Source organism: Platichthys flesus, chromosome 1 (genome assembly GCF_949316205.1).
Source record: "Platichthys flesus chromosome 1, fPlaFle2.1, whole genome shotgun sequence".
Classification (NCBI taxonomy): Eukaryota; Metazoa; Chordata; class Actinopteri; order Pleuronectiformes; family Pleuronectidae; genus Platichthys; species Platichthys flesus.
In genome coordinates this window covers 13,511,172-13,534,365 of record NC_084945.1, presented here as the reverse complement: position 1 = coordinate 13,534,365, position 23,194 = coordinate 13,511,172, and the positions used below count along the sequence as shown (strand labels likewise).

Here is a 23,194-nt window from a genome sequence, read left to right as displayed (position 1 = left end):
TGTCAGCCGGGCCCGGGAGAGCCGATCGATGCACATGACGGGGGCGGGACCAGGGGGCTTGTCCGGCGGCCGCTGCCCCTTTCTCACCGCGACACATCCACGTTCATGTGGGACGTCAGTCAGAAGTCCACCACGGTGACATCACGACGGGCCATCGTAGGGTGTGTCTACGGCCGATCACACGTTCTAGCTCTATTAAAGGGATCGTTCACCCCGAAATGAAAACTCTCTCATTATCTATAGTCACCGCGATGGCGATGGAGGGGTGGTGGGAAGGGTTCGAGTCTCAGGGGTAAACAGTGCTGCAGACAAATCCAAAAGAATTCTTCAAACATCACAATCCTTCAAACTGCTTGTGTGGTGACATTCAAATTCAACTCGTAACATTGCATTTACACCAAGTTTTTAGCTAGGTCGATTTGAATGTTGGGCTTACAGACACTTGGATGACACCACGTGAGCAGTATGAAGGCTAGTTGAGTGGTCACCATTCACTTCAAATATATTTGTTTTGGCTGCAACGCTGTTTACCCCTGAAACACCAACAGTGTCGTGTGGACACAAACACCCACCACTTGACTCAGGGAATTTTCATTTTTAGGTGAACTGTCCCTTTAATGTTTTATTTGAATCTTTCACTGTATCACGTCAATATTGATAGACTAATATGTAGTGTCATTTTCTAAACCTTCAGTAAATTGCAACGTATTTGTCTAATAATTTCAAAAAGTGTATAAAAATACAAAGCATTACTGTTATGAATATTATAAATAATGTCCACCTCCACTGACACGTATGTCAACATATTTTTGAGATTTAATGAAGATTAAAATTTGAACTTTAGTTGTATTGCTTTTGATGACATTTTTACTTCATCAGGTAAATCTACTCTCTAGTATTAGTAGCTCGAATCTAAAGTGCTGCAGTTGATCTGGATTTATTGTCGACAACCAGTTATTTATAATATCAATAACTTTATCAATATTTGTAAAAACAGGATTATTTGTTTCGTGTATATGTATAACCGATACGTTTCTGGCTTATTAGAGGAGAAAAGTCTGGAGAAGCCCACCAAGCGCAGAATGCTGATTCATACTTAACTTTATTTCTCAATACCTTTCTCAGTAAGAACCTTTGTGACGCTACTGGATGAAAACTAGAAGCAGCTTTATGTGTCACGATAATGTGACAAATGAACAATATCATGGATTTCAATCTGTCATTTATCTAACCGTACTTTATTATTCCATAAAATTCTCAACATATCTGAACTTACTGCCTCTTAATAATAAACAGCAATCTAACAAAAATCTTTTAAAAGCTTTCATCAGTATAGCTGAGTAGTATGGCATACACAGAATGTTGTCTATACAGTTTAGAGAAATACAAAATCTATTGAACTAGGGGTGGGCAATCGTGATTAAATCTATCATATTCATTTATATTGCAATACTTTGCATGTTCAGTAAAGTCAACTGATGAACTTATGAACAAACAATTTTCTAGCAAAAGCAGCACATTTAAAACCACTTTAACACATTCATGCAAAACTCAGGTCAAATCCTGTTCTTCTAGTTAACTGATGTCATTCCAACTACTTTGGTGTAAATGGTATCATAAATCTTGGTTGACAAATTGAAATTGTCTCATACTATGTGTCCTCATATTTTCATCCAGCACTCCTTTAAATTAAATCAGATTATTACACCACACCCCAAACAAAAATAAAAAAACAAACTACCATACTTCAACTAGTTTTTTATTTGACTTTATTCGCTTGATCATTTTCTCCAACCCAAAGACAAGAATACACAGCATAAATTGAAAATATCCCATTTAATAGTTTACAACTTCTCATCTTTAATCATCTTTTCATACTTTCAGTCTGACATTCACACTCACCTTGACTCCATGGAACTGCTGTTCAGCTCAACATGTCAAACTCGACTGGGAAAAAAAAAAGTGAACCTTACATCTCCAACATTCCCCCCCCCCCCCCGACAAATCAGATACCATATTGTTTTATAGTCAGGACTGGGTGGGGGAGGGGTAACAAACGTTTTTTTTTTTTTCAAAATACAATGTTTGCATTGTTTGTTTAAACAGGGAAACTGAACACAGCCGCAGTTCAGATGCTCTTCCAAGCCCTTTACACACTGAATTCAACCCCAACCAATAATAATAAAAAAAAAAACAGCTTTCCAAATAATCCAAATGATGGATGTGCACTTTCAACATTAACAGTATTGTGAGCACTAGCTGAACAACATCCTATTGTACATGTTAGTCCTGACCCATGAAGGTGGTGTGACCAATTTGTATCGTTTGAACTTGTCTTGCATTTCAAAAAAGAATCTCAGGCCAAGAGTAGAAATGACATTATTTACACTGGTTTTTCACATGCAGCTGAAAAGCTGAAAGTTGAAATTGCAGCCCAAAAAAATGATGTCCTATCTAGTTAAAAGACATGTCACACACCCCCTCTCAAGCATCACTTCTTCTCTCACACTCTCACACACGCACACACACACACAGTAATATAACTTCAAACGCTGATCACACCGCTGATGGGTATTTGTTTCCGTTTCTTTTCTTCCTTTTAAGTTACACTGTCCAAAGCACTTATGTTGGGTTCATTTCCATTTGTACATTTAAAACGGCATGGATTACAGTTTCATTAGAAAGAACTCAGATCAGATGTGATTAACAGGGGTACATACTGGATGAATAAGACAGTACAAACAACACCAACAAAAACAAACATTCAGGAATAGATGTAATGAAACTTCCTTTCCCATCCTATCGGCCTTCCGTTTTGCACAGCCCCCCCTTGTGGTTATAGCTTGTAGCATAGGCATGTCCCAGGTTTGTTCTGAGCAGCACTCCACAATACAAAACAAAACAAAACAAAAAAGGAGAAAAATAATTGCCTTCCTACTACATACTGTGCTAAAATAGTGAGGGCTCAGATTAATCTGATATGATGGGCTACAGCCCCACAATTTATTTTAGCAACAGAGAAGCTGCGAGGTGTGTCATGCAGGTGATAGAGGGATGAAAGTAAAGAAAGGAAGTAAAAAGAAAACCCTGCACTGTTCCGACCAAGGGAAGGACACTGCCCCTCCCAACATGCATATGTGGAACCACCTAGGACACAAAAAGCGCCACAAGAATTGGCTCTTGTCGTGATCAAACTGAATTCCAATGCGAACACACAGGCCAGAGTAAATCACAAGTGAGGATAGAAACATCTGCATGTGGCGTAGAGACACGAGGCTGTGAGGAAGATACTACATGCCAGACAAAAAGGCAAGCTTGTAATCAACGAGAAGAGCCGTGTCACCGACGAGGGGCATCGATTCACGGATCAATTTGTGGGTAGAAGACAGTTCAAGTGATGTGAATTGTCGAGAGAGCGCAGGACACTAAAGCGCACACAAGGCCAGAGGGAAGAGTTAGATCCTGGCAAGAAGCCTGCTCCTCTCCAACAGAGGGCACGGACACATGAGGAGTTTGAGGGGCAGGGAAGCAGAAGAAGTAAGGTGCCACTACTGCCGCCGCGCAGCACTGTGCTTAGGTTTCTCAGTAGTACAGTACATTATTCAGACGGATTCAACCCTCATCTCAACATCCAAGGGAACCCAGACAAGTAGCCTACCGACGAGATGACACATCTGATCGTGAATGAAGAGTGAAGAATAGCAAATCAAACAAAATCGAGCTCAATTGCATCCTTTTTTAAGATTCTGTTTTGTACATATATGCATACAATTATACTTCCTAGCTAATCTCTTAATTCTTCATGTGGGTTTTATTTATTCCGATCAGATTTGTTTGTTTTACAACTATATACAATGTACAGGCAGCAGATCATATATCTTTTACAATGGGTTATTGATGATACAGGGAAGTCTCAATAGACTGATGTTGACTGGATCGATTAAGACAATATACATCGTGGATATTTTGGAATTTTTAGAAAATGGTATCTAAAAAAAGGATGAAAGACAGTACAAGAGACAAAACTGTAAAAGCCCTCAATATATACAGAAAAAAAGCCAATATAGCCATTTGTCAACAGAAAAAAAAGTCCTAACTGAAATAATTTCCTCCAGATACACATATCATAGCTCAAAAATATTTCCAAAGCTAATAGTCTCTCTGATTTGGTCAAAGAAGTTAGAAGATCGTGAAGCATTGTGAAAATAAGTACAGCCTGATGAACATCTGAGGATCTCAACACAGCATCACGGGGCTGCTCAGCTTGTTCAATACTTAACGTACAAACTACCACTAGTCTCTCTCTGGTGCAGACGCTCCCCTTGATTGCAATTCATGACTCAACAAAACGGTCACTCTACTGCCACTGACGGTTAACAGAAAGAGAATATCGTGAGGCAAGAGGGTTCCTGTAGCCGACCGTGTGTTCAGAATCGGATTTAAAGAAGATGAGAACTAGTCCCAACAGAACAACCTGTACCTCACTGTGTGATCCACACTCACTTCAATGTTTGTCGACGATGACGCCTCACCTCAGTCTAATATTTTATACATTTTTCAAAAAGACTCTACACCTCAATGTCAGCTTATGAAATGTTTACATATAGTAGCTGCCGTAGTCTTGAAGATTTTCCTTGTTTTTAGGACACGTTATTAATAATATCCAATTTGTTTATTTGTAATTCTGCCACACAGTACAAGGGAGAATGATCAGATTTGTGAAGCTGTAATTTAAGCTTTCTGTCAAATCCGAACCGTGGACATCCGAGTATGTCACAGTGAGCGAATCACTATTATTAACTCCTAATGAGATACAGAATTGAGAACGTAAAACTTCTGTGACGAAGTGATTCATCTATTCAAATCAATCAGGGACCCTTTCTCTCAGACTGAAAACACAATCAGCACACGAGCAAACTTACAAAGCTCATACAGAGCTCAAGAGTTTAGGGGCTTTTATCTGGCTAAGTCAGAAAGGCACATCACTTCGATATCAGGCATAAATAATTAAGTCAAATTACTGCAGAAATATAAGTTTCACAAAAATAGTGCCGATAAGATGAGCGTCCCCATCAAAGGAGACAGCCATGAAAAAGAAGACTTGAGGGAGAGAGGGGGAGAAAAAAGCATTCAGTGCATGTAACTACATTCATAACAAGCTTCATTTACATGTATGTGCATGGTGACCAAGTTCAATCAGGTTCAATTAATCTGAATGGGTCGAAATTGCAAACTTGACTGTGAGGACAGAGATGCAGTAAAAGGTTTAAACAGAGATCCCCAACACAAATGCAATCAACATGTCTTCAGATAAATTTCAGGCGTGGATTTAATCCATCCCGACGAGTGAACAGCATCAAACTATGCAAAGCAATTATCTGTTGAATTAAATATACACATCTAGAACTAAAGCTACAGATGAGATGATTTCAGAGAGAGCTGTGTGGACTGAGTATCGTCTCCTAAAACGTCCCGCGGGTGATCAAACCGGGCATCTCGGATCTGTTCATGCTCGTAGCGTCCATCGCGCCAACACAAATGTAGACGACTTCCTATAGAAACATAGGGTAAAGAGATCTACTACCAGAGAACACCCTCCGAGCTCGAGTCAAGGTGTGATTGTGATCCTAACAATGCTCAAACATGCTTTAAGCAAATTAATGTAATTCAAAATGTATACAACTCTCTGACAAGTTATATCACTTATGATATGGAGTAAAGGACTTAACTCAATAGACCTTTCAAAGAGTCTCTCCGCTGCCATCACGGGACTGAAGGTTCGTAGAAAAAGCCTGAATGCAAAGCCAATCATGAATAATGGAGCAACGTGTTTATTTGAAGTTTAATCATAAATTTAAGTAAATCCAAGGTTATTGCATTGCTTGTAACAGGCAACGCGTTTTCTCTCAACAGTGACTTGAGTGGTAAAGTGTACCACAGTGAATGGTGTACATACTGTATATGTGCTTTTGTGGGTGGTGATGGTGCAGGGACGGGGGGGGGGGGGTGTTTGTGGAAAAGAGTACGGACTAAGCAAAGAGATCATGGAAACCGATTAGGAAAAAGAGAAGATAAAGTTCATTGATTGATATGTTTCCCCAATTATTCTGGTGATGCCCACAGGGTCTTTGTAACATCCCTATTTTTCTCCTGTGTTAAGATGCTCTGCTGCTTCCCATGCAACTCGAGGGCAGCGGTCTGCATTGTCGTCACAGGGGGATCCATTGGAAGAAAGGAGGGAGGTGAAAGAAAATCGTTTTCATAGTTCCCTTGGTGGGGCTGTTAAGAGCAACCGGCGCAGCTCATCACTGCCAGGACTGAGGGGGGAAATTATTAACCTCAGCCAGGTCTTGCACGGGCGAGCCTTTGAGGGTGTACGTCAGCTTGATCCTCATTCGTAGCTGTTGCTGAAAAGTTGCAAGGACGGTCATGTTTATAAAAAAGTAGAAAATTCTGGCAAATCATTCAAAGCTGCAAATGTCTTTTTTGTCCTTGGCGTTTCAAAAAGGACAAAAATAACAGATTCAAGACAATTTGTGAAAAACAAACTCACCTTCTGTGGGTTGAGGACTCTGATGACCTGTGTGACAGATCCCTGGTTGAGTGCTGGGACGATGTTACTGCTAGGGGAGAGGAGCTGCAGCTGGAATGTCTGAAAAACAGATATTGGACAGTTTATTAGAGGACAATTCCATGGACATCAATTGAGAAATGGCGTTATTATAGCCGGATGAACCAGATATGCTCTTATTGATTGGGCGCTGACCACAGATGTTCCCTTCAAATTACTCAATCGCACTTCTATCGATCAGATAAGACGATTGTATAATTGGTGATGTGGGTAAATGAACAACACTCAATGGTTTTGGTGCCTGAACCGTCATCTCAGCCAGATATTGATGACACATATTTATGATTTGTTCTGTCGAAACAAACGCAGACTTGTGATGTTGTCAAGTCTACAATGTTTTGTGATTAATAAAGCGATTCGATTCTTTATTGGTCACAGGGGCGGCTGTGGATGAGGAGTAGAGCGGTCGTCCTCCAACCTGAAGGTCAGCAGTTCGATCCCCAGTCTTCCCTGCATGCCAAAGTGTCCTTGGGCAAGATACTGAACCCTGAACTGCACTTTTTAGAACAACAAAGTGCTGCTAATAGATGCGCTGTATGAATGTAAAACTATACTGTCAAGAGCTTTGTGTGGTCATCAAGACTAGAAAAGCGCTATATATAAATACAAAACCATTTACCATTTAAAAAAGTTAGTGATTAAAGCATCCCCACATAAATTTAGGAATAACCAAACCAGTTAATTATATGGTTTATTTCCACTTGTCGTTAAGATGAATGTTTACCACATTCATGAGGTTATGGAGACATAATCAACATATCAGTGGCATTAAATGCTAAATAAAAGTCGCTTCATTTCAGTGAGTGTGCCTGCTTACCTTTGGTACTGCAGCCTGAAAAACAAATTCTGTCATATCTGCCTCTGTTGAGTTGGAAGCATGAATGGTGATGACGGCGACGTTTGGATTGGGATTAGCTCTTTCAAATGTGAAGTCTATTTTCAGGCCGTTCTTGTTGTACGCCGTCATTGGAGGAATACCTTAGCAGAGACATCAGAGGAGCAGACCATCAAAAGATTTAGATATATAGCTCGTAACAATTCACAGCATGCGTTATGGTAATCCAAGGAATGAAACACAAAATAACTGAACATAATCTTTTAATACAAAAGACCAGAAGCAGAGACTATTGTTTATATGGCAGCAGAGGGTGAACGAGAGCAACTGACTCTCACCTGCAGCTGCAATGTCATTAAACAGGGGCTGTGAGGAGAGGCCATCCAAGAGGAAAGGAGGTTGGGAGGAGGGCAGAGGGGCAGGGGCTGGACCTGAGGGGGGGGAAGCAACACACCAGGGTTTACAAGGACACTCACACACACAATATTATAAATCCTACTGTTTCCATGTTTCCCCTCTTAAGTTGATTTATAGCTGGTTTGACTTATACTGCAGAATTTCGCACAAACACCTTCCAACTTACAATATGTTATTGTCGTTGGAACGCAAGAACCAAACAAACAATACATTTGTGCTACACCTGGTTTGAATCAATATTCTCAACAGAACTGTCAAATTCAAATCCATTAAAAGTGAGCTCTATGGTGTTGATATTGGAATGATGAATAATGAGGAGCTGCTTCATAGCTGCAAAAGACATTACTTTGTTCAAGCATCTCTGCAAGTCATTTAAATCAATTCCTAGTTGAAACGTCACCTTGTATCAAAAAGTTATCATATGCTCAATGTTTATACAAAAAACAGGCAGTTCAAGAGCAGATGCATCACATTCACACTTGTGCAAAACACAGGTTTATACAAGGTCCTGGCATTGCTCTAAACAGGGTGCTGCAGAGCCGTAAACAGAGTATCCTACCACTTAGCGAGAGGTCACCAAGCAGATCAAGCAGCTCTCCTCCAGCTGAGGCGGGCTTGGTGGGGATTGTGGTCTGGATCACCGGCACCACATCATTACCACCCAGCAAGTCTAATAAATCATTAGCCTGGGGGACAGGGACGACATGAAAACATGACCAATTACTTACAGTGTTCACCACATTAATGAATCATGTAAAATAAAGAATGCATTCACTGGTTCCAAAAAAAGATGATGAACGTGGAAGTTTAATAAACTTTCGACATAAAGGAGACAAATGCTGTCAGAATATAAATGGCATCAACATAGTCTGTCAGACGATGGATCACTCATTTTATCATCATACAGCAATTTAGCACGAGGCATTGTCTGTCCCCTGTAGAGCAAACAAATGATCAGCTTGGTGCAGGTGTATTTCATGAAACAATAAACATTTAAAATATATAGCTATTTATTATCAGTATAGGTAAATTTAGCTCAACCATCTATTTTCTGCTACTTACCTTTAGTCAGATCTTTAAAATTTAAAATAATTAGTGCAGTCCATGTTAGGTTTTTAGATCTCACTGGGAAAAAAGTATCCTGCTGAATGCTTATCTAGTTAAAATATTCAAGGTGTTATTTGTTCATTTTAAAATAATGAAAGCTGTCCTCACCTGGTTGGTTGGCTGGGAGACAGGAGGTGGATGCTTCGGTTCCACACCAGAGGGCTCTGTCTCCCCATTTGTCTGAGCAATCTCTGTGGGGCCATTAGATGCGGATTTCTCCATGATGGGCATTCGCTCGAGCAGAGCTGGCCTATAGTCAAGAAACCAGCACAGAATAAGGAGGGAGGCAGAAAATGCTCCAAACTCAACCATGTGAGGATTTTCCAAAATCTGCTAATTGGAATGGTGTGGTTGTGATGGATGTTATGATGGAAGGTAGGATTGCATATTCACCTCATGTGGTCATATTTCTTGAAAAGCGCGTTGTACTCCACAGCTCTCTGCTGGAGCTCCACGTCGATGCTACTGCCATATATCGAAACCACCTTCTTGATTCGGCTAAATATTACAGGTTAGCAAAAGAGAGGGGTTTTCGGTTAATTAACTAAATCACTTTGGCAGCCAAATGTTTACAAAGCTTCACAGTAAAAGATGAGTCTAAAAGGTTGTTACTCACCTAACACCACTGAAGCGAGTCGACAGCTTCATGATGGCAGTGAGGGAGTAACCCCGGGTCACAGGTGTGGACATGTTGGACACCAGGAGTCCTTCTAGCACGTCCAGAACTTCATCTTCAGAGACCTTGATTCATCAGGAAGAGAAGAAAAAACTCACAGATTAAAGGTTTGTCTTCAGTTTGGTTGTGTGTCTGTGTGTGTGTGTGTGCGGGATCTTTCAAGGTGTACCTGGATGGGTTCCTCCTCTTCACATTGTCCGGATACTAGCAGGTCTCCATACTCTCCTATGCACCAGGAGGCCACCTGCACTAGAGGTTGCTAGAGAACACAGAGTAACTCATGTCAAACACTGATTGAGCTGTTCAGCCACCTGGAAACACTGCATTACATAACCAAAATATACGTGTGCTCCATTAATGAAGATGTCTCAAATCTAATGAGAACTGCTCTGACCTGTGAGATGTCATCCAGCAGTGCCTTGTAGAGTCTCTGAACTGTGTAGGCATGCATCTCCACACTGTTGGTGATGAGCTGGATGAGGTTCGGAACGGAATCGTCTCGCACATAGCTCCCTGCCTGTGAGGAAGAACAGAAGCCAATCAGAAATGAAAATGAATCCTGAATAAATTTCTAGATTTGAATTCAAAGGAAAGCAAGTGTGGACTAAGGTGTGTTCCCAGATTTGGTGAGAACATTCGCGTTTTGTGGGGTTATACTTCTGTTGCTGAGAATCCAAATCAAACAGCATTAGAGGTTATTTAATATACGTACTGTTGTCAGGACTCTCATAATGGTGTCTATGTGCCATCTTTTCGAAGGGGCATACCTGTCAAACAAAAAATACATTCATTGGTCCCAAAGAAGGATGATGGGCGTGGAAGTTTAATAAACTCTTGACATCAAGGAGACAAATGCTGTCAGATTATAAATGGTATCAACATAGTCTGTCAGACGATGGATCACTCATTTTATCATCATACAGCAATTTAGCACGAGGCATCGTCTGTCCACTGGAGAGCAAACAAATGATCAGCTTGGTGCAGGTGTATTTCATATTGTTCATAAAACCTCTTCACAGACATAACTGACTTTCATTCTACATGTATGGAATTCATGCAGAAACAGTTACTCTTAACAAGCTGTATCAACCTTGAACTCTGTGCTGCAAGTATTAGCAAAGAGCAAAAGCTGAGAATCATTTGCAACCTTGCACATGACAAGGTCACACAGAATGTGCTATCATATTACTACAGAGCAGCTGTACATTTAGTATGTGTAGGGAGGTATGTGTGCCAGGGCCATACTTCTCGGCGGCTAGAAAGACTCCTGATGCACAGTCTGCTTTGAATTCCGGGTCACAGGAGTCCAGGAAATAGAGCAGCTCTTTCATCATGCCTCGAATGTTGTTGCCATTCACCAGGGCAAAGCTCAGCTCCATTGCACGTCTGCACAGCAATGACAAAAACATCTCAAGGTCAGAAACAAAAAGACTGAATAATAAGTTAAAATTCAAACCGAAGTGCAGTGAGACAGTCACCTCTTGATGGACACATCCAGATCTTTTAAACAATCCACGATGGTGCTCCGGTGCCTCTGCACTGCATTGTGGTCCGTCTGTACCGTCTTTAGTAGGGAGGTCAATGCAACGTATCTAGGAGAGTGAGTTTGATTACAGGAAGTCAGAATCACATTTTGGAGAACCTCCTGGCAGGGTCAAGTTCTGTGGGTGAATTAATTACCTTATATTTTTGTCATTGTTAAGAAGGAAGCGTCCTAGTATGTTAATGGCCAAGACCTGGAGGAGAAAAGACATTAAGGTCATGAAAGAATATTTCAAACTGCTCAGACCAATGCAGGCTCATATGTTCAATTAAATCCAATCAGCTTACCCTCAATCCGCTTTCAGACTTGATATCCATTATGGTCAGCACGGTCTCGTACAGGATTGCGTTGCCTACATTTTTACTCGTCTCAGTGTTTGTTGCAACCTGCAAGTTTAAACACAATTAATTAGTCAGAATGACATTTAATCCATGAGCGCTGAAGTGAAAACAACGACTGAAAGTGCAAGTCTGACCTGTGCGAGAATGTCATTCATTGCTTCACTGGAGTCGTCATCACTCTTGCCTAAAATTCGCAGTAGTCTCAATATCCGCACCTGAGAGAAAATAAACAATTTATTTGACAATCGGACAAGTCATCCCTTATAGGAAGATTCTGACTTCTCTTGAATCATCCCTTGTTTTCTTCTCGTCTGTAGTCACTCTTTTGCTGTTATAGGTGTGCCAACCCACAATTACTGTATACATATATACTGTTTGTAAATTTGACCGTTATCTCGCAGTTTAACTTAAATTAAGTTACATCAGGATCAGGATTTACTTTTAGATTTTTTTTAACTTCCACACGGCTGTACAAATCTCTGTCCTGATACATGATGTTTAATGTTGTCATTTGATCCTCTGGAGTTCTGACTGCTCTTGGTATGGTAAGCATCAGGATAAATTGGGCTCTGCATGTTAAGCATAGATAGCTCACTGGAAGAAAGAGGGAGACTTACCTGCAGGAAAGGGTCGCTTATGCCTGACACATCATGCTCAGGAGAATATCCAGACATGATTAGGTTCTTCAGGATTCTCACCAACTGTGGAACCAGCTACAGAGAGATCAACAACACAAGACAAAAGACGAGGTGTCACAATATTTGCGTGAATCTCACCTCAACTTTTCAAGCTAATAATTATTCATTCACAAGGGAAGCCATTTAAACTACTGTCAAGAGCAAGGGGTTAAAATATTTGTTCATTGAAGTAGATCGATATGGATTCAAACTCAAGATGATTTCAAATTTCTGGGGTTGTAAAAATTAAACCCTCTGTCGTATAGTTATATTGGGTTAGAATATTTGGCTTAGAAAGGAAAATCTAGACACCCTCTTATTTTATAAATGAACATGGCTAAATAAAAGTATTGAAACCTAGAATTTAATTCAGTGCAAACAAGTACTTTTATTGTATTAAAAACCTCTTCATTACCAATGCAACATTAAATCTTAAGATTTGAGAGGTCTAAGATGTGTGTAGTTTTTTTGTTACAGGATATGTAGATACGAAATTAATATAAATCTTTTACTCTGCCTTTGGTGTGAGGACAAACTTGCATCCTGAAACGCCAGATTTTCCACATATTAACTTCCTTGTTGCTCGTTAACTGTCGACTTTTTTGATGGCCAATATGGCTGTAAATATTCTTAACAAATGAACCTTAACAAAAAAATGGAATAAAGTAAACTCTACAAAACTTTTGTCAAACTCTTAACTTTTGCTCAAGACAGATAAACACCTCTTTAAAGTTAGTTATAAAGATCTTAAATGGTTACTGTCAGGACCCATAAGCCACTCCCTTACGATGACACAGATACAGTGAAGATCACCTGGTCTTAGTGACAACGTCCTGTGCAATTACGTGGAAACACACCCACCCAAATGCTTTTAAGTAGACACTGATCAAATGAGTTGCATATATTTACACTGAAAACAATAGTGAAAAATGTATCTGACAAATGGACCAAAAACTCGTTTGTACAATTCAAAAACACTGACATAGTAATGATCACTGTGCAAGTTAAAGAAATCAAATTGTAAATCAAACACAAGATGACATTACTCAACACAAATTTGGTTACGGCTGAGGTGACTGAAGAGTGATTACTATTTACAGCATGCACCAGCTATGAGATCAGAATGTACTCTTACCTTCTCATTCTAACACAATGCAGGAATTGTAACAAAGACAAATGACAGAAAAAATATGAGGTAGATGTTAGGGAGGGGAAACTGGAAATCATTCACTTTCAGAGAGCTCAGAAATTAATGTTTAGATAATGAGCATGAGGAGTGGTGCTCCTGGCACAGTATTTGTCACACCTAGAGGAGGAAGAGGTACAGCAGTGTTTGAAATACATGAGGAAAAGACAGAGGTAGGAGATATAAGATTGAGACATACTTTGAATGTAGAGGAAACCTGTAGCACAATCTAAACCTCAAAGTTCGACTAGCTTAGCGATATCAAAAAGAAATGTGTACGCAAAGGGAGAATGAAATGTGACATGAGCTAACGACAAATGCGGAAGAAATTCCTGAGGAAATTTAGAGCGTAGTATCCATCTGTACCTTTCTGAAGTGGGACAGCATGTCAGGACTTCTTTCACACATTTCAGTGAGGAGGACAACTGATGTATGGAGAACACCTGAGGGAACATACACAGGAAAGGTTATGTGTTTTGAACGAATATGTTGGCAAGATATCAGGATATTCAAACCTAAAAATTTGAAAAAGAGAATGTATAGCCAATATAACCAGATATAATGTTAGAGATATGAATTATAAAGAGGAACAGCCTGAGTAGGAGACAAGTTAAAAAATTTCCTGGACTAAGTTTTAAAACTTGTCATAGCTGAAACACTGCATTGGGATTTTACAACTTTAAACAATGTCATGGTAAAATGATATCCTCTGTATGGACATTTGCAAGGTTAACCGCAGAATTAACCTCATGTTATTGAGTAATCTTATAGGAATGTGTACTTGTCTGCATCTGATTGGTCAACACAGTGAACATGGAATGCGGTTTCTTTTAGAGCATGTGCCAGCAAATTCTTTATGCAACTCTGCCATCACGCCCAAAGCAACATATATTTTAGACACGTCATAGTAGAAAAGGCACATGCACAAATATGATGATTGAAGCTGCTTCAGGCTCTTGGTCATAAAAACTCTTGCGTACCAGCTGACTGTCACATGTCATGTCTTACTGGACCACTTAAACTGAACAGCCAGTGTTAATGTTATCTCTGATACCTGTGCTTTCCTTACATGACAAGAAAAAATGTAAGCTATGCAGCGGTCTCATAGAAATGAATGAATGTGCTGTGTTATTGCCACGTACTGCCACTGACATAACAGATACGAGTCAAATATTAAACTTTTCTTAGTGGGTTTTTGTAACAACAACATATTCTGTATGACAGACAAGTTAAATATCTGCAATGTTGTTTTTAAAATGTTTTACATACATTGCAAAACATATGTGCAAGTACGCAGGCTTTGCTTTTGTAGTACTTAGTACTGGCCAATCACAAAGGAGTCTAAGTAAGATGTCAACAATTATGATGAACTAGCATACATATGATTAACCATAGAGGGCAGCAGGTGACAGCCTCATGAATCTGTGCAGGTTTATCATTTCCTGGTGACCTGAAGGTTGAAAACACATCTGCGGGATTTGAGTGAAAGCAGTGGTGGGTGAATTCGGAAGCTACGTGATGCATTCTTCAGTATGTCACATTTTTAACTATGTTGAAACTCTAACGTAATAATAATGTTTTCTATTTTTAAATCACTCAGTGAGCAGGTTGGTCGCTGAGTACATATTAGTGGATGTTACGACCATGTCACACCATCCTAAATTTACACTTTATTCAATGACGTTTACTGAAGGACAGACATGAACTGCTTCTGTATATTTTCTGATTATCTATTTTTAAGCAAACATTAATGCATTGCCACACAATGTCAGAGAAGGGCAAGTTAGTTCAGCACAACAGCAAACTCTTCTTGCAGCATATCTCCCCTAGGTGGGGGACACACACCCCGAATACTTTATGACAGGCTCATTAATTCTGCTCTCCTCTGCAAAGGACACCACCAAAAGGACACGAGCCGTCCAGCTGTTATGAGCGAGGCACTGTGAGTGGCAGTAAATAGGACAAAGTCTACATTCGTGTAGTAGAACAAGCACATGAGGCCGCAACGGGGACCTGACAAACCGTGTACACTCACCATGATTCTTCTCGCTCAACAGGTTTTTTGTGGCTGGAAGGAACATTTCCATGAGTTCTGGAACCTTCCTGATGACATGAACTGCACACAACGCTGCCTGTCAAATATTTACACATGAGAAAATCCATGAAGAAAAGTTCTGATCTGCAACACTATATTGTACTTCAGAGAATAACGCATGTCTACATTTTCTATGACATTGCATTCATTTAAAAATGTAAACATGACAACAGTGAGGCTTACTTTTTTCCTCAAGTAGGAGTTAGATGTTTTGAGCAGCTTCTCTACCTCCCCTGCCAGGTCACGACACATTTCTGAGGAACCCATGCAGCCCAATGTGCACAAGGCTAGACCTTGTACATACTGTGTGCTGTGATTTAAGTCACTGGTGTGGGAGAAGAGAGTTGAATCAGCCACGGAAACAGACAAGAGTACATACAAAAATACTCAGGGAAACAGGAATTCAGTCGAAAAGAAGTTAAACAAGTTGGGGTGGTGCCCAAATAGATATCAACTTAGAGCACAAGTCATAAATCAATAAATCAATCATAAACAAATCGTTGTGCCTGTCAAATGCAAATAAGCAACAACTTAAAAGCTGATTATTAACTTTATTAACCAGAAATCTTCCACTTACTTCTTAATGCAATTTGTCATTAGTAGGTGGACGTCCTGCCTCTCATCCAACAGCAGCATAGCTCCCAAATAACCTATCCGTTTGTCAGTGAACTTCTGGGATGCGATCAGCTTCAGGCACTCCAGCTGGAAAACCGATCATCATGTCACAACACTACCTAGGCTATAAAGCTATGTTCCGATAATGTCACTGGAAATCTAAAAAATACCCCCCCCCCCCACCACCACCGTGCCATCGCCAAACATACCTGCCCAAAGTGTGCTGGGTAGCCCAACATGTGCATATAAAGTAGCTTGGCCACATTTCTGCAACGGTATGTGTTGTCTTCCTCTCTAAAGGACGAGCGGATAGCAGCACACTCTTTCTGGATCATCTCACGCTCCTCGGCCTGGGTCCGTGCTGTCCGGATGGTCCGGATTAGCTCCCGAAGTCTAATCGGAGCTGGCATTCTCTGGAAAACATGAAGAAGAGAAACAGGTTGGCACACATTGCCTCAGAATGGGACAGAGACCAGACCACACAAAAACAGAACAGCTAAATGTGGAATGGACAAAATGGAAAAGAGTCACACACATCAGCATGGGCTCAGCAGTATGGTAATGAGAAGGAAATTAATTTGAATACTGGCCACCTGTTTAAGAGCCGCTTCTCTAATAGTACTGATGTGCACGGGTGGATGAGGTGAAGGTGAAGCTTTAAACAACAGGTGGAGGTTATATAGTAAATAAGCAAATGCTTAGTCATAAGAAGAACTTATTGGGAAACAAATTTCTCAGTCAAGATGAATAAACGCTTTCGTGGAGAATGACAAGTGTGCGGTTGTGTGAAAGTGTATATATTGAGCTATTAATAAGTTCTAATGGACAAGCAAATACAACTTACGAGGAGATAAAACAGTTCATTACAACAACACAGAACTTAATAAAAGTCAGTGTTTAATGATAAAAACATTTAAATTGTTTTTGAATCCACAGGATGATATGTCAGCTCCTTGGATGCGTTATGATGTCTCTTAAATTACATTTTGTATCATCTTGTTCAGGGTCTTAAACAACTTCACCATATCATAAAATGTTGTTCGACAACTCCAATAAGTATGAAAGCAAGTTGTTTTTTTCTATAAGTGGGACCAAATCTGTCTGGTGGTTAGAGCAGATTTGAGGAGTGACAATGAGAAAATGTATGATCTACTTGAATTAGCAATGAAATTTTACCGAAAGGGATGTGAATATTACTCCTATAAAACTGGAGGGTTATTAATGTTGGCTTCTCTATGAGAAAGGGACACATTTTTGTCTCCCATCTCCTGGAGCATTTATCTGGTAACATGCCGCACATGATTAAGCTGCTCCAACAACAGAAACAACGGTGGCGACTTGTCAACAGATCTATTTTCTCCAAATAAGTACTGAAAAGGATGATAGACAGAGAGAATACATTTTGTCAGAGTAGGGACCTTGAAAATCGAATGGGTGAACTAGTGGATGTTATTGCCGATAGACAACTGTTCTCATAAATAATGCAATTCTTCTCTTCTCTAAATGTGAGCCTGCACTCATTAAATCATGCCTACAACTTGCCCAGACAGGCTGTCCAAGGTTTTTACAATTCAGGGAAGGTAAAGGATTCAAATTATCCTGGACAATAACTTCTCCACCGGAAAAAGTGTTCGACGCAGGCTGCCTTTGCTGATATATTTTCTGATTTTTTTGTAGTTTAGTTAACATTTATATCTCCAGCTAGATCGCTGTCAAGAGGAATAACTCTCAAAGTGGGGTATTAGATGTGTTAGCTTACTGATTTTCCTCCTGTGATTTTCCCTGACACGCACAGGAGCTGCTATAGTGTACCACCCAAACCATCTCGTCTTGAGGCTCTGTTTAACTTCTTTTTTTTTTTTTTTATGTTGCTGACTGTTATATTGCTACTATTGTTCTCACTGGATATATTCTATAAGACGCCTGGAGATCTTGAGCTGGCTAATTGCCAAAGAACTTTACACGGAAAGTCAACTCCAGCTCCTGTCCCCGCATGACACACACTCTGATAATTGACTGTGCATTTTTAGACAAAGGTGACTGCAAAGAACAAGCCTTATTAATCACATGAACTTTAAATCTCCTTTCAGCATACCTAGCTGCCTTGTTTTAAGCCTGCATAACTGTGCAGGTTGTAGTATTTTTACCGGGATGTTCAGTGGAAAAGCTCACTGCCTACTTTTTAATCATTAACCATCACTGACGAGATCAAGTGAAATCATTTGAAACGCTGCCAATCTACTGAGGGAAATAAGTATTCAGATATACAGAGAATGAGGACATCCTTTGTTGAATGAAGTGGTGGTTTGTAGAGACTGTGAGAATTCAAGGTCATTAACGGAATAGTTTTCAGCGTGGCCTGGGTGCTCGGGCAAGGCTACAATTTAATAAAGCCAGAGATCTACTGTCTGTCTTAACACCATTTAAATTACCTGAGCTGAATGGACCTAGTGTTGGGCTCCATGAAAAATGGCTCCCCGTCTCCTGCTGTGCTTATAATCAAATGTGTTCACATTCAAGAAAGTTAATCCGGCCTTTGCCGAGTTTAATTAAATAACAGTTCCTTGTTCTGTCAGTCGCAGTATAACTGCACATTCATCTACAATCAAAAACATGTGTTACTATCTATAAGAGTTATTAGTTTGTATTAATATTCATGGGAAGTAGAAGTGTCTTTAGCTTAAATATAAAAGCTACAAAAAAGGGGGGGCACACATAGTAGGTGGGTTGTAAAGACCGTGGGATGGGGAGCTGTGAGTTTATTTAATTGTTTGGCAGCAGCAGTGTAGGGTTCCAGCTTGGCATCAGCAGACAAATTCACATTAGCAAATGGATCTGGAAGTTCTCGGTTGATTTTTTAAAGTTTCCAAGCAGGATTGTCAAGGTTCAGACCAAAACGCCTCAGGACACAACTTGACCAATTACAGTAACATAAAGTTTGATGTAACATATAAACAAAATTCAATAAATGCATTTCTTCTTTCACTGAAAGTTGACTATCCACTTCATTTAATACTGTAAAGTCAGAGGATTCAACAGACCTCTCCACATCAGTGGCAGCCACCTTGGTTGTAACGGATATTGCAGCACTGTTCTGTCAATTTATTAAAACCGGCCCCTTTCAGTTGAATGGTTCTGATTGGCCCAACATGTCCCTGGAAGGATGGGAATCTGTATGAACTGCAGGGGGGAAGGGACAGGACCTATATACGAGAGTAAATAAACTGAGCGTCCTGATTGGTCTTGTTTCGAGGCAAGTGGTCTCTAAGGTCCACTTCACTACAAAGACAAAAAGGCTACCATTATATCACAGATAAAGGGAGTGACCAAACACATGAGTCACTTCAGCTATTATAGATTGCGTAAAACTAAACACCTAAGTTTACCTCAGGATATCTGGAGTGTGACTATGACAAAATGTGCTGCTCTATGTGTTGGCCAGTGCCAAGGAGGACAGAAATAGTGTAATGAAACACACCTCAAAAGGCAAAGTACAATCATACGCAACAATTTATGAGATATCAAAGTGATACAAAAAGATGTCCACAAAAGCCTTGACATAAACGTACAATGAGTTAATGTGGATGCATTTGGAAACATAATCTAATATCAATAACACATCTTTCCTATATAGGCCTACTTTGCATGTATTCTGAAATGTTCAAAACAAGCTTTTCCTCTCATGAGATGTGGAGAGCCAGTCGAGAGAAGCTTTCAGAGCCTGACAACCAGCAACAAGCAAAAAGCTTTTACCACAGGGAGCATTCAACCTGTTGAGTATGAGACATAATACTTGCAGCATCAAGAGATAGAAGACAGTTTAAATGGTTTTACAATAGATAAAAGAAAGCTGGCAGGAGTGCATGCTGAGAAACTTAAAGCACAGATGTGCTACCTTCTTGGGTGGAAAGAATTGCACTAAAAAAATCATCAGATGGCTGCAAGATGAAAACATACCGAGCTACCACAGGGGAGAAGCATTTTCCCTACTCAGTTTTGCAGGCTGTTGGAGCCTGCACTTTGTCTCTTCATGTTCTCTGTGTACTCAGTTACAGTATGTACAAATTGAATACTATCGAAGAAGACTTATTTCACCATCTCCAAGTGACCAGCTACGCACAGCTAAAAAATAACTGTCACCAAATATACAAACAAACATGTCGCTTTTAAATGTTTTTTTTATCTTATTGATATAAATTAAAATGTTGAGTCCTGCACCTTAAGCCAGGCTCAGAAGATTTGAAATACCTCACCAATTTGGAAATCATATTATATCCCGGACATATTGAGGTACTTCTTGAAGACATTTTAAATGTGCCCGAGCTACAAGGTTTAAAACAATGACACATCACACACTACAGGATATTATAAACATTAGCATTCCATTGGGAGCAATCAAGGAGCAGTACAATGCCTCCTGTATTCCCACGGGATCTGATGGGAAAGGAGATGTAAACAAAATGGAGACAGGTGCAACAACTTTCTCTTCTGTTAGTAGTATCAACAAAAAACAAAAGCATTATGCTTAACTAGCCTACGTTAGAAGAGGTCAACACTGTTTGTCTACACTTCATTGAGAACTGGAGGTCAGTTTTAATATCTGTCCTAAGATCTATATCAGCATTAGTTAGCCTAAAGGGATAGAATGTTTACATTGCTCGGCTTCACGCTATCAGCCGAAAGAAGTGATGCGAACATTATCTTGATCATCCAGACTAGATGTTATTTAGTCGGCCCCAATTGGTTTTTGAGCCTGCAGGTTTAAGACTGACTAAGTAAACACCTCACTTTATCAGATAATCTAAACATTGGTACCGACCAAGGTCACGGACCAGATTTCTTCTCTGATTGTCAGGAGGGTGAACTCCTGGAAAAATCTGCCCAATTCTCCTCCGCCCAGATGATATTTAATGTATTCCATTGTCAAAATATCCAGACTAATGTTGGGTTGTCAAGATTCAGTTTTTGTCTGTTTGCAAAAAAACAAACTGAATTCATTATCTCTTCTTTTCAAGCAACTATAAAAGGTGGATCAAAAAGATGGTCAGATTGTAACCTTTAACACTGTTTGCAGTAAGCCCCGTTCCTCATCCTACCAAGTTCCACAACCACATACAAATGTTCAATATGTTGAGAACATTGCTCAATATATGTGAACTTACTTGAAGCCTGTGCTCAAAGCCTTTACGAAACTGAATGACAACTGCTTGTCATCCAAGGGAATGTGTAGTTGAACATGAAGGGGCTCTCCACTTGCACAACAGGCCCCCCCAACCGACCAACAATGGCAGCATGATGGATGTCTAAGAAAGAACTCGCTGTGTGCAAGGATTATGACATCACGTCCTAAACCCTGGTTATTATCATATTTTTTCTCTCAAGATGTTGGCTCGGTTAAGCCAGGCAAATAATTGTTTGCTTGGTTTTGTGAGGTTGTAAGATAGGCAGCAGGAAAAGCTCAAAAAGCAACCGCCTCTGTTACTAATCCTAACTCCGACAGTACTCTCTGTACAGGTGGTATACTCTGTTCTATCCTGATAGGCTGCCAACAAAGTGAAAATATTGAAATTCAAAGTCAAAAAGAGGAACATCACACAGAAGCATCACCTGCTAGGATAAGCATTGGGTTACAAACTTAGTCTTTGTTGCTAGAGGACATGAAAGTTAACTAGTTTTAATCAAGATCCTAGCTGTCTTCTTTCAACCATATCAACTTGTAATGTTAGGATCCTGAGAGATTTAACCTGGAAGGACAACTGAAGCTTCTGTAGAATCCTGGGTATTTATTCACTATGGGTTAATAATACATAACAGAGTCATTCACATAGAGAGTAAGACATAAGGAAGAGGCTGACATTTTGGAATGGCACTTCGTAAATATGTAGGATCAGGTACAGAAGTACAGGCATCACGCAAAAACAGTTCACGTCACACTCATGTGCACACTTCCTACTTACAGCCGACTAGCTTAACGTCAACTTATGCGTTGTTACGCAAAAAACATTTTTTTGGGGCATTAAGGCGATGAGAGGGCATCTTCGGGAACGGGCACAAAATGAGTCAACTTTCACCAAGACAGGAAGCCTCCCATCATTGAAGCCACGGCTACAACCACATGCAACGTGAACTAACCACTGACAGGTTAACTATTTGTCAAATGTTAGAAAAGTCTGACATCCCTTAGGAGAAGTAGAGTTAAACATGTACCTTGTGGAGCCATACGTCCCTTAGCAAGCGCACATTACACCTTGCAAACAGCCAGCTAACCCCCAGCTAGCTCACTCTGAGAGAAAGGGCAACATATTGGGTTGGCACCACAGCAGTAGCTTCACCTTGGCTGACAGGATTTAAGGATTAAATGAAGATTCAATTCAATAGCAGCATAGAGTCCTGTGTGAAGGTGTTGAGGCCATTACAGACTGGATCCCATCGCCGATAGATCGGGACCTGATGCAGTTCAGGCCCTCTTGAAGCATTTGGATTATCAAGCTAGCGAGTGCCCTCCGGCGTTAGCTAGCTACCTGACAGTTTCTGTCATACTTACTTCGGGTACTACCTAGCTTTAAAAAACAAAAAAAAGTACAGCGGCACAAATGTGGGCTTTCTGTCAAGACGTGAAGTGTCCACTCGGGATAACACGCTGTCACTGTGATGGTGACCCGTGGGGCGAGAACACAACACGACTGTCTGAGGAGTTTCACATCCCTAGCACCCAGCAGGTAGTTAGCCGGGCTACAGGGGCATGCTAACCGCGCTAGCTCCCTTAGCTGCTGACAGGCGCAACCCCGGCGCACTGAGGGGCTGCGACTTCCTCTGCGGCGCCACAGTGAGAGTTGTCAACGTGGATGCGATCGATCCCCGGGCGGCCGGCCCCGCGTACAGACACTATCGCACACTCGCACCGACATTTTGTACCCGGGAGATACTTACGAGCCGTAGTGGTGGCAGAAAACGACCGGATTCGCCTCTGTTAGCAATGGAGGGAGGAACACACTAGACATGCAAAATGGTGGCTACTCCAGCCTCGGCGCATCGACGGCAGGCGGAGGGTTACACTGAGGGAGCGCAGAG

At 40.6% G+C, this 23,194-nt stretch overlaps 1 protein-coding gene across 2 annotated transcripts; it reads right to left on the bottom strand.

Moving 5' to 3' along the window:
* Window positions 1–1,752: 1,752 nt before the first annotated feature.
* ap1g1 (adaptor related protein complex 1 subunit gamma 1) lies at window positions 1,753–23,192 on the bottom strand. 2 transcript variants are annotated; one of them, XM_062385645.1, is made up of 23 exons: window positions 23,054–23,192; window positions 16,333–16,536; window positions 16,086–16,210; window positions 15,692–15,833; window positions 15,449–15,545; window positions 13,780–13,856; window positions 12,168–12,263; window positions 11,685–11,765; window positions 11,497–11,595; window positions 11,347–11,402; window positions 11,145–11,258; window positions 10,912–11,052; window positions 10,379–10,433; window positions 10,061–10,183; window positions 9,836–9,925; window positions 9,607–9,731; window positions 9,384–9,488; window positions 9,099–9,240; window positions 8,443–8,569; window positions 7,805–7,897; window positions 7,449–7,609; window positions 6,554–6,652; window positions 1,753–6,407 (listed from the first exon to the last, which is right to left on the bottom strand). In XM_062385645.1, exons 2-23 carry the CDS (start codon window positions 16,531–16,533, stop codon window positions 6,306–6,308), a joined length of 2,451 nt encoding a protein of 816 aa, XP_062241629.1. In that variant the 5' UTR covers window positions 16,534–16,536; window positions 23,054–23,192; the 3' UTR covers window positions 1,753–6,305. The 2 variants fall into 2 exon arrangements, with proteins under 2 accessions (XP_062241629.1, XP_062241635.1); XM_062385651.1 differs by having other exon boundaries at window positions 1,753–6,401.
* Window positions 23,193–23,194: the final 2 nt, after the last annotated feature.

Excerpts from the sequence above, each read along its gene's own strand:
- ap1g1 (XM_062385645.1), bottom strand. The coding sequence starts at position 16,533 with ATGCCAGCTCCGATTAGACTTCGGGAGCTAATCCGGACCATCCGGACA. Across the intron at positions 6,653-7,448 it reads TTCAGGCTGCAGTACCAAAG|ACATTCCAGCTGCAGCTCCT; the intron begins GTAAGCAGGCAC and ends TCTGTTTTTCAG. Across the intron at positions 6,408-6,553 it reads GAGTCCTCAACCCACAGAAG|CAACAGCTACGAATGAGGAT; the intron begins GTGAGTTTGTTT and ends GCAACTTTTCAG.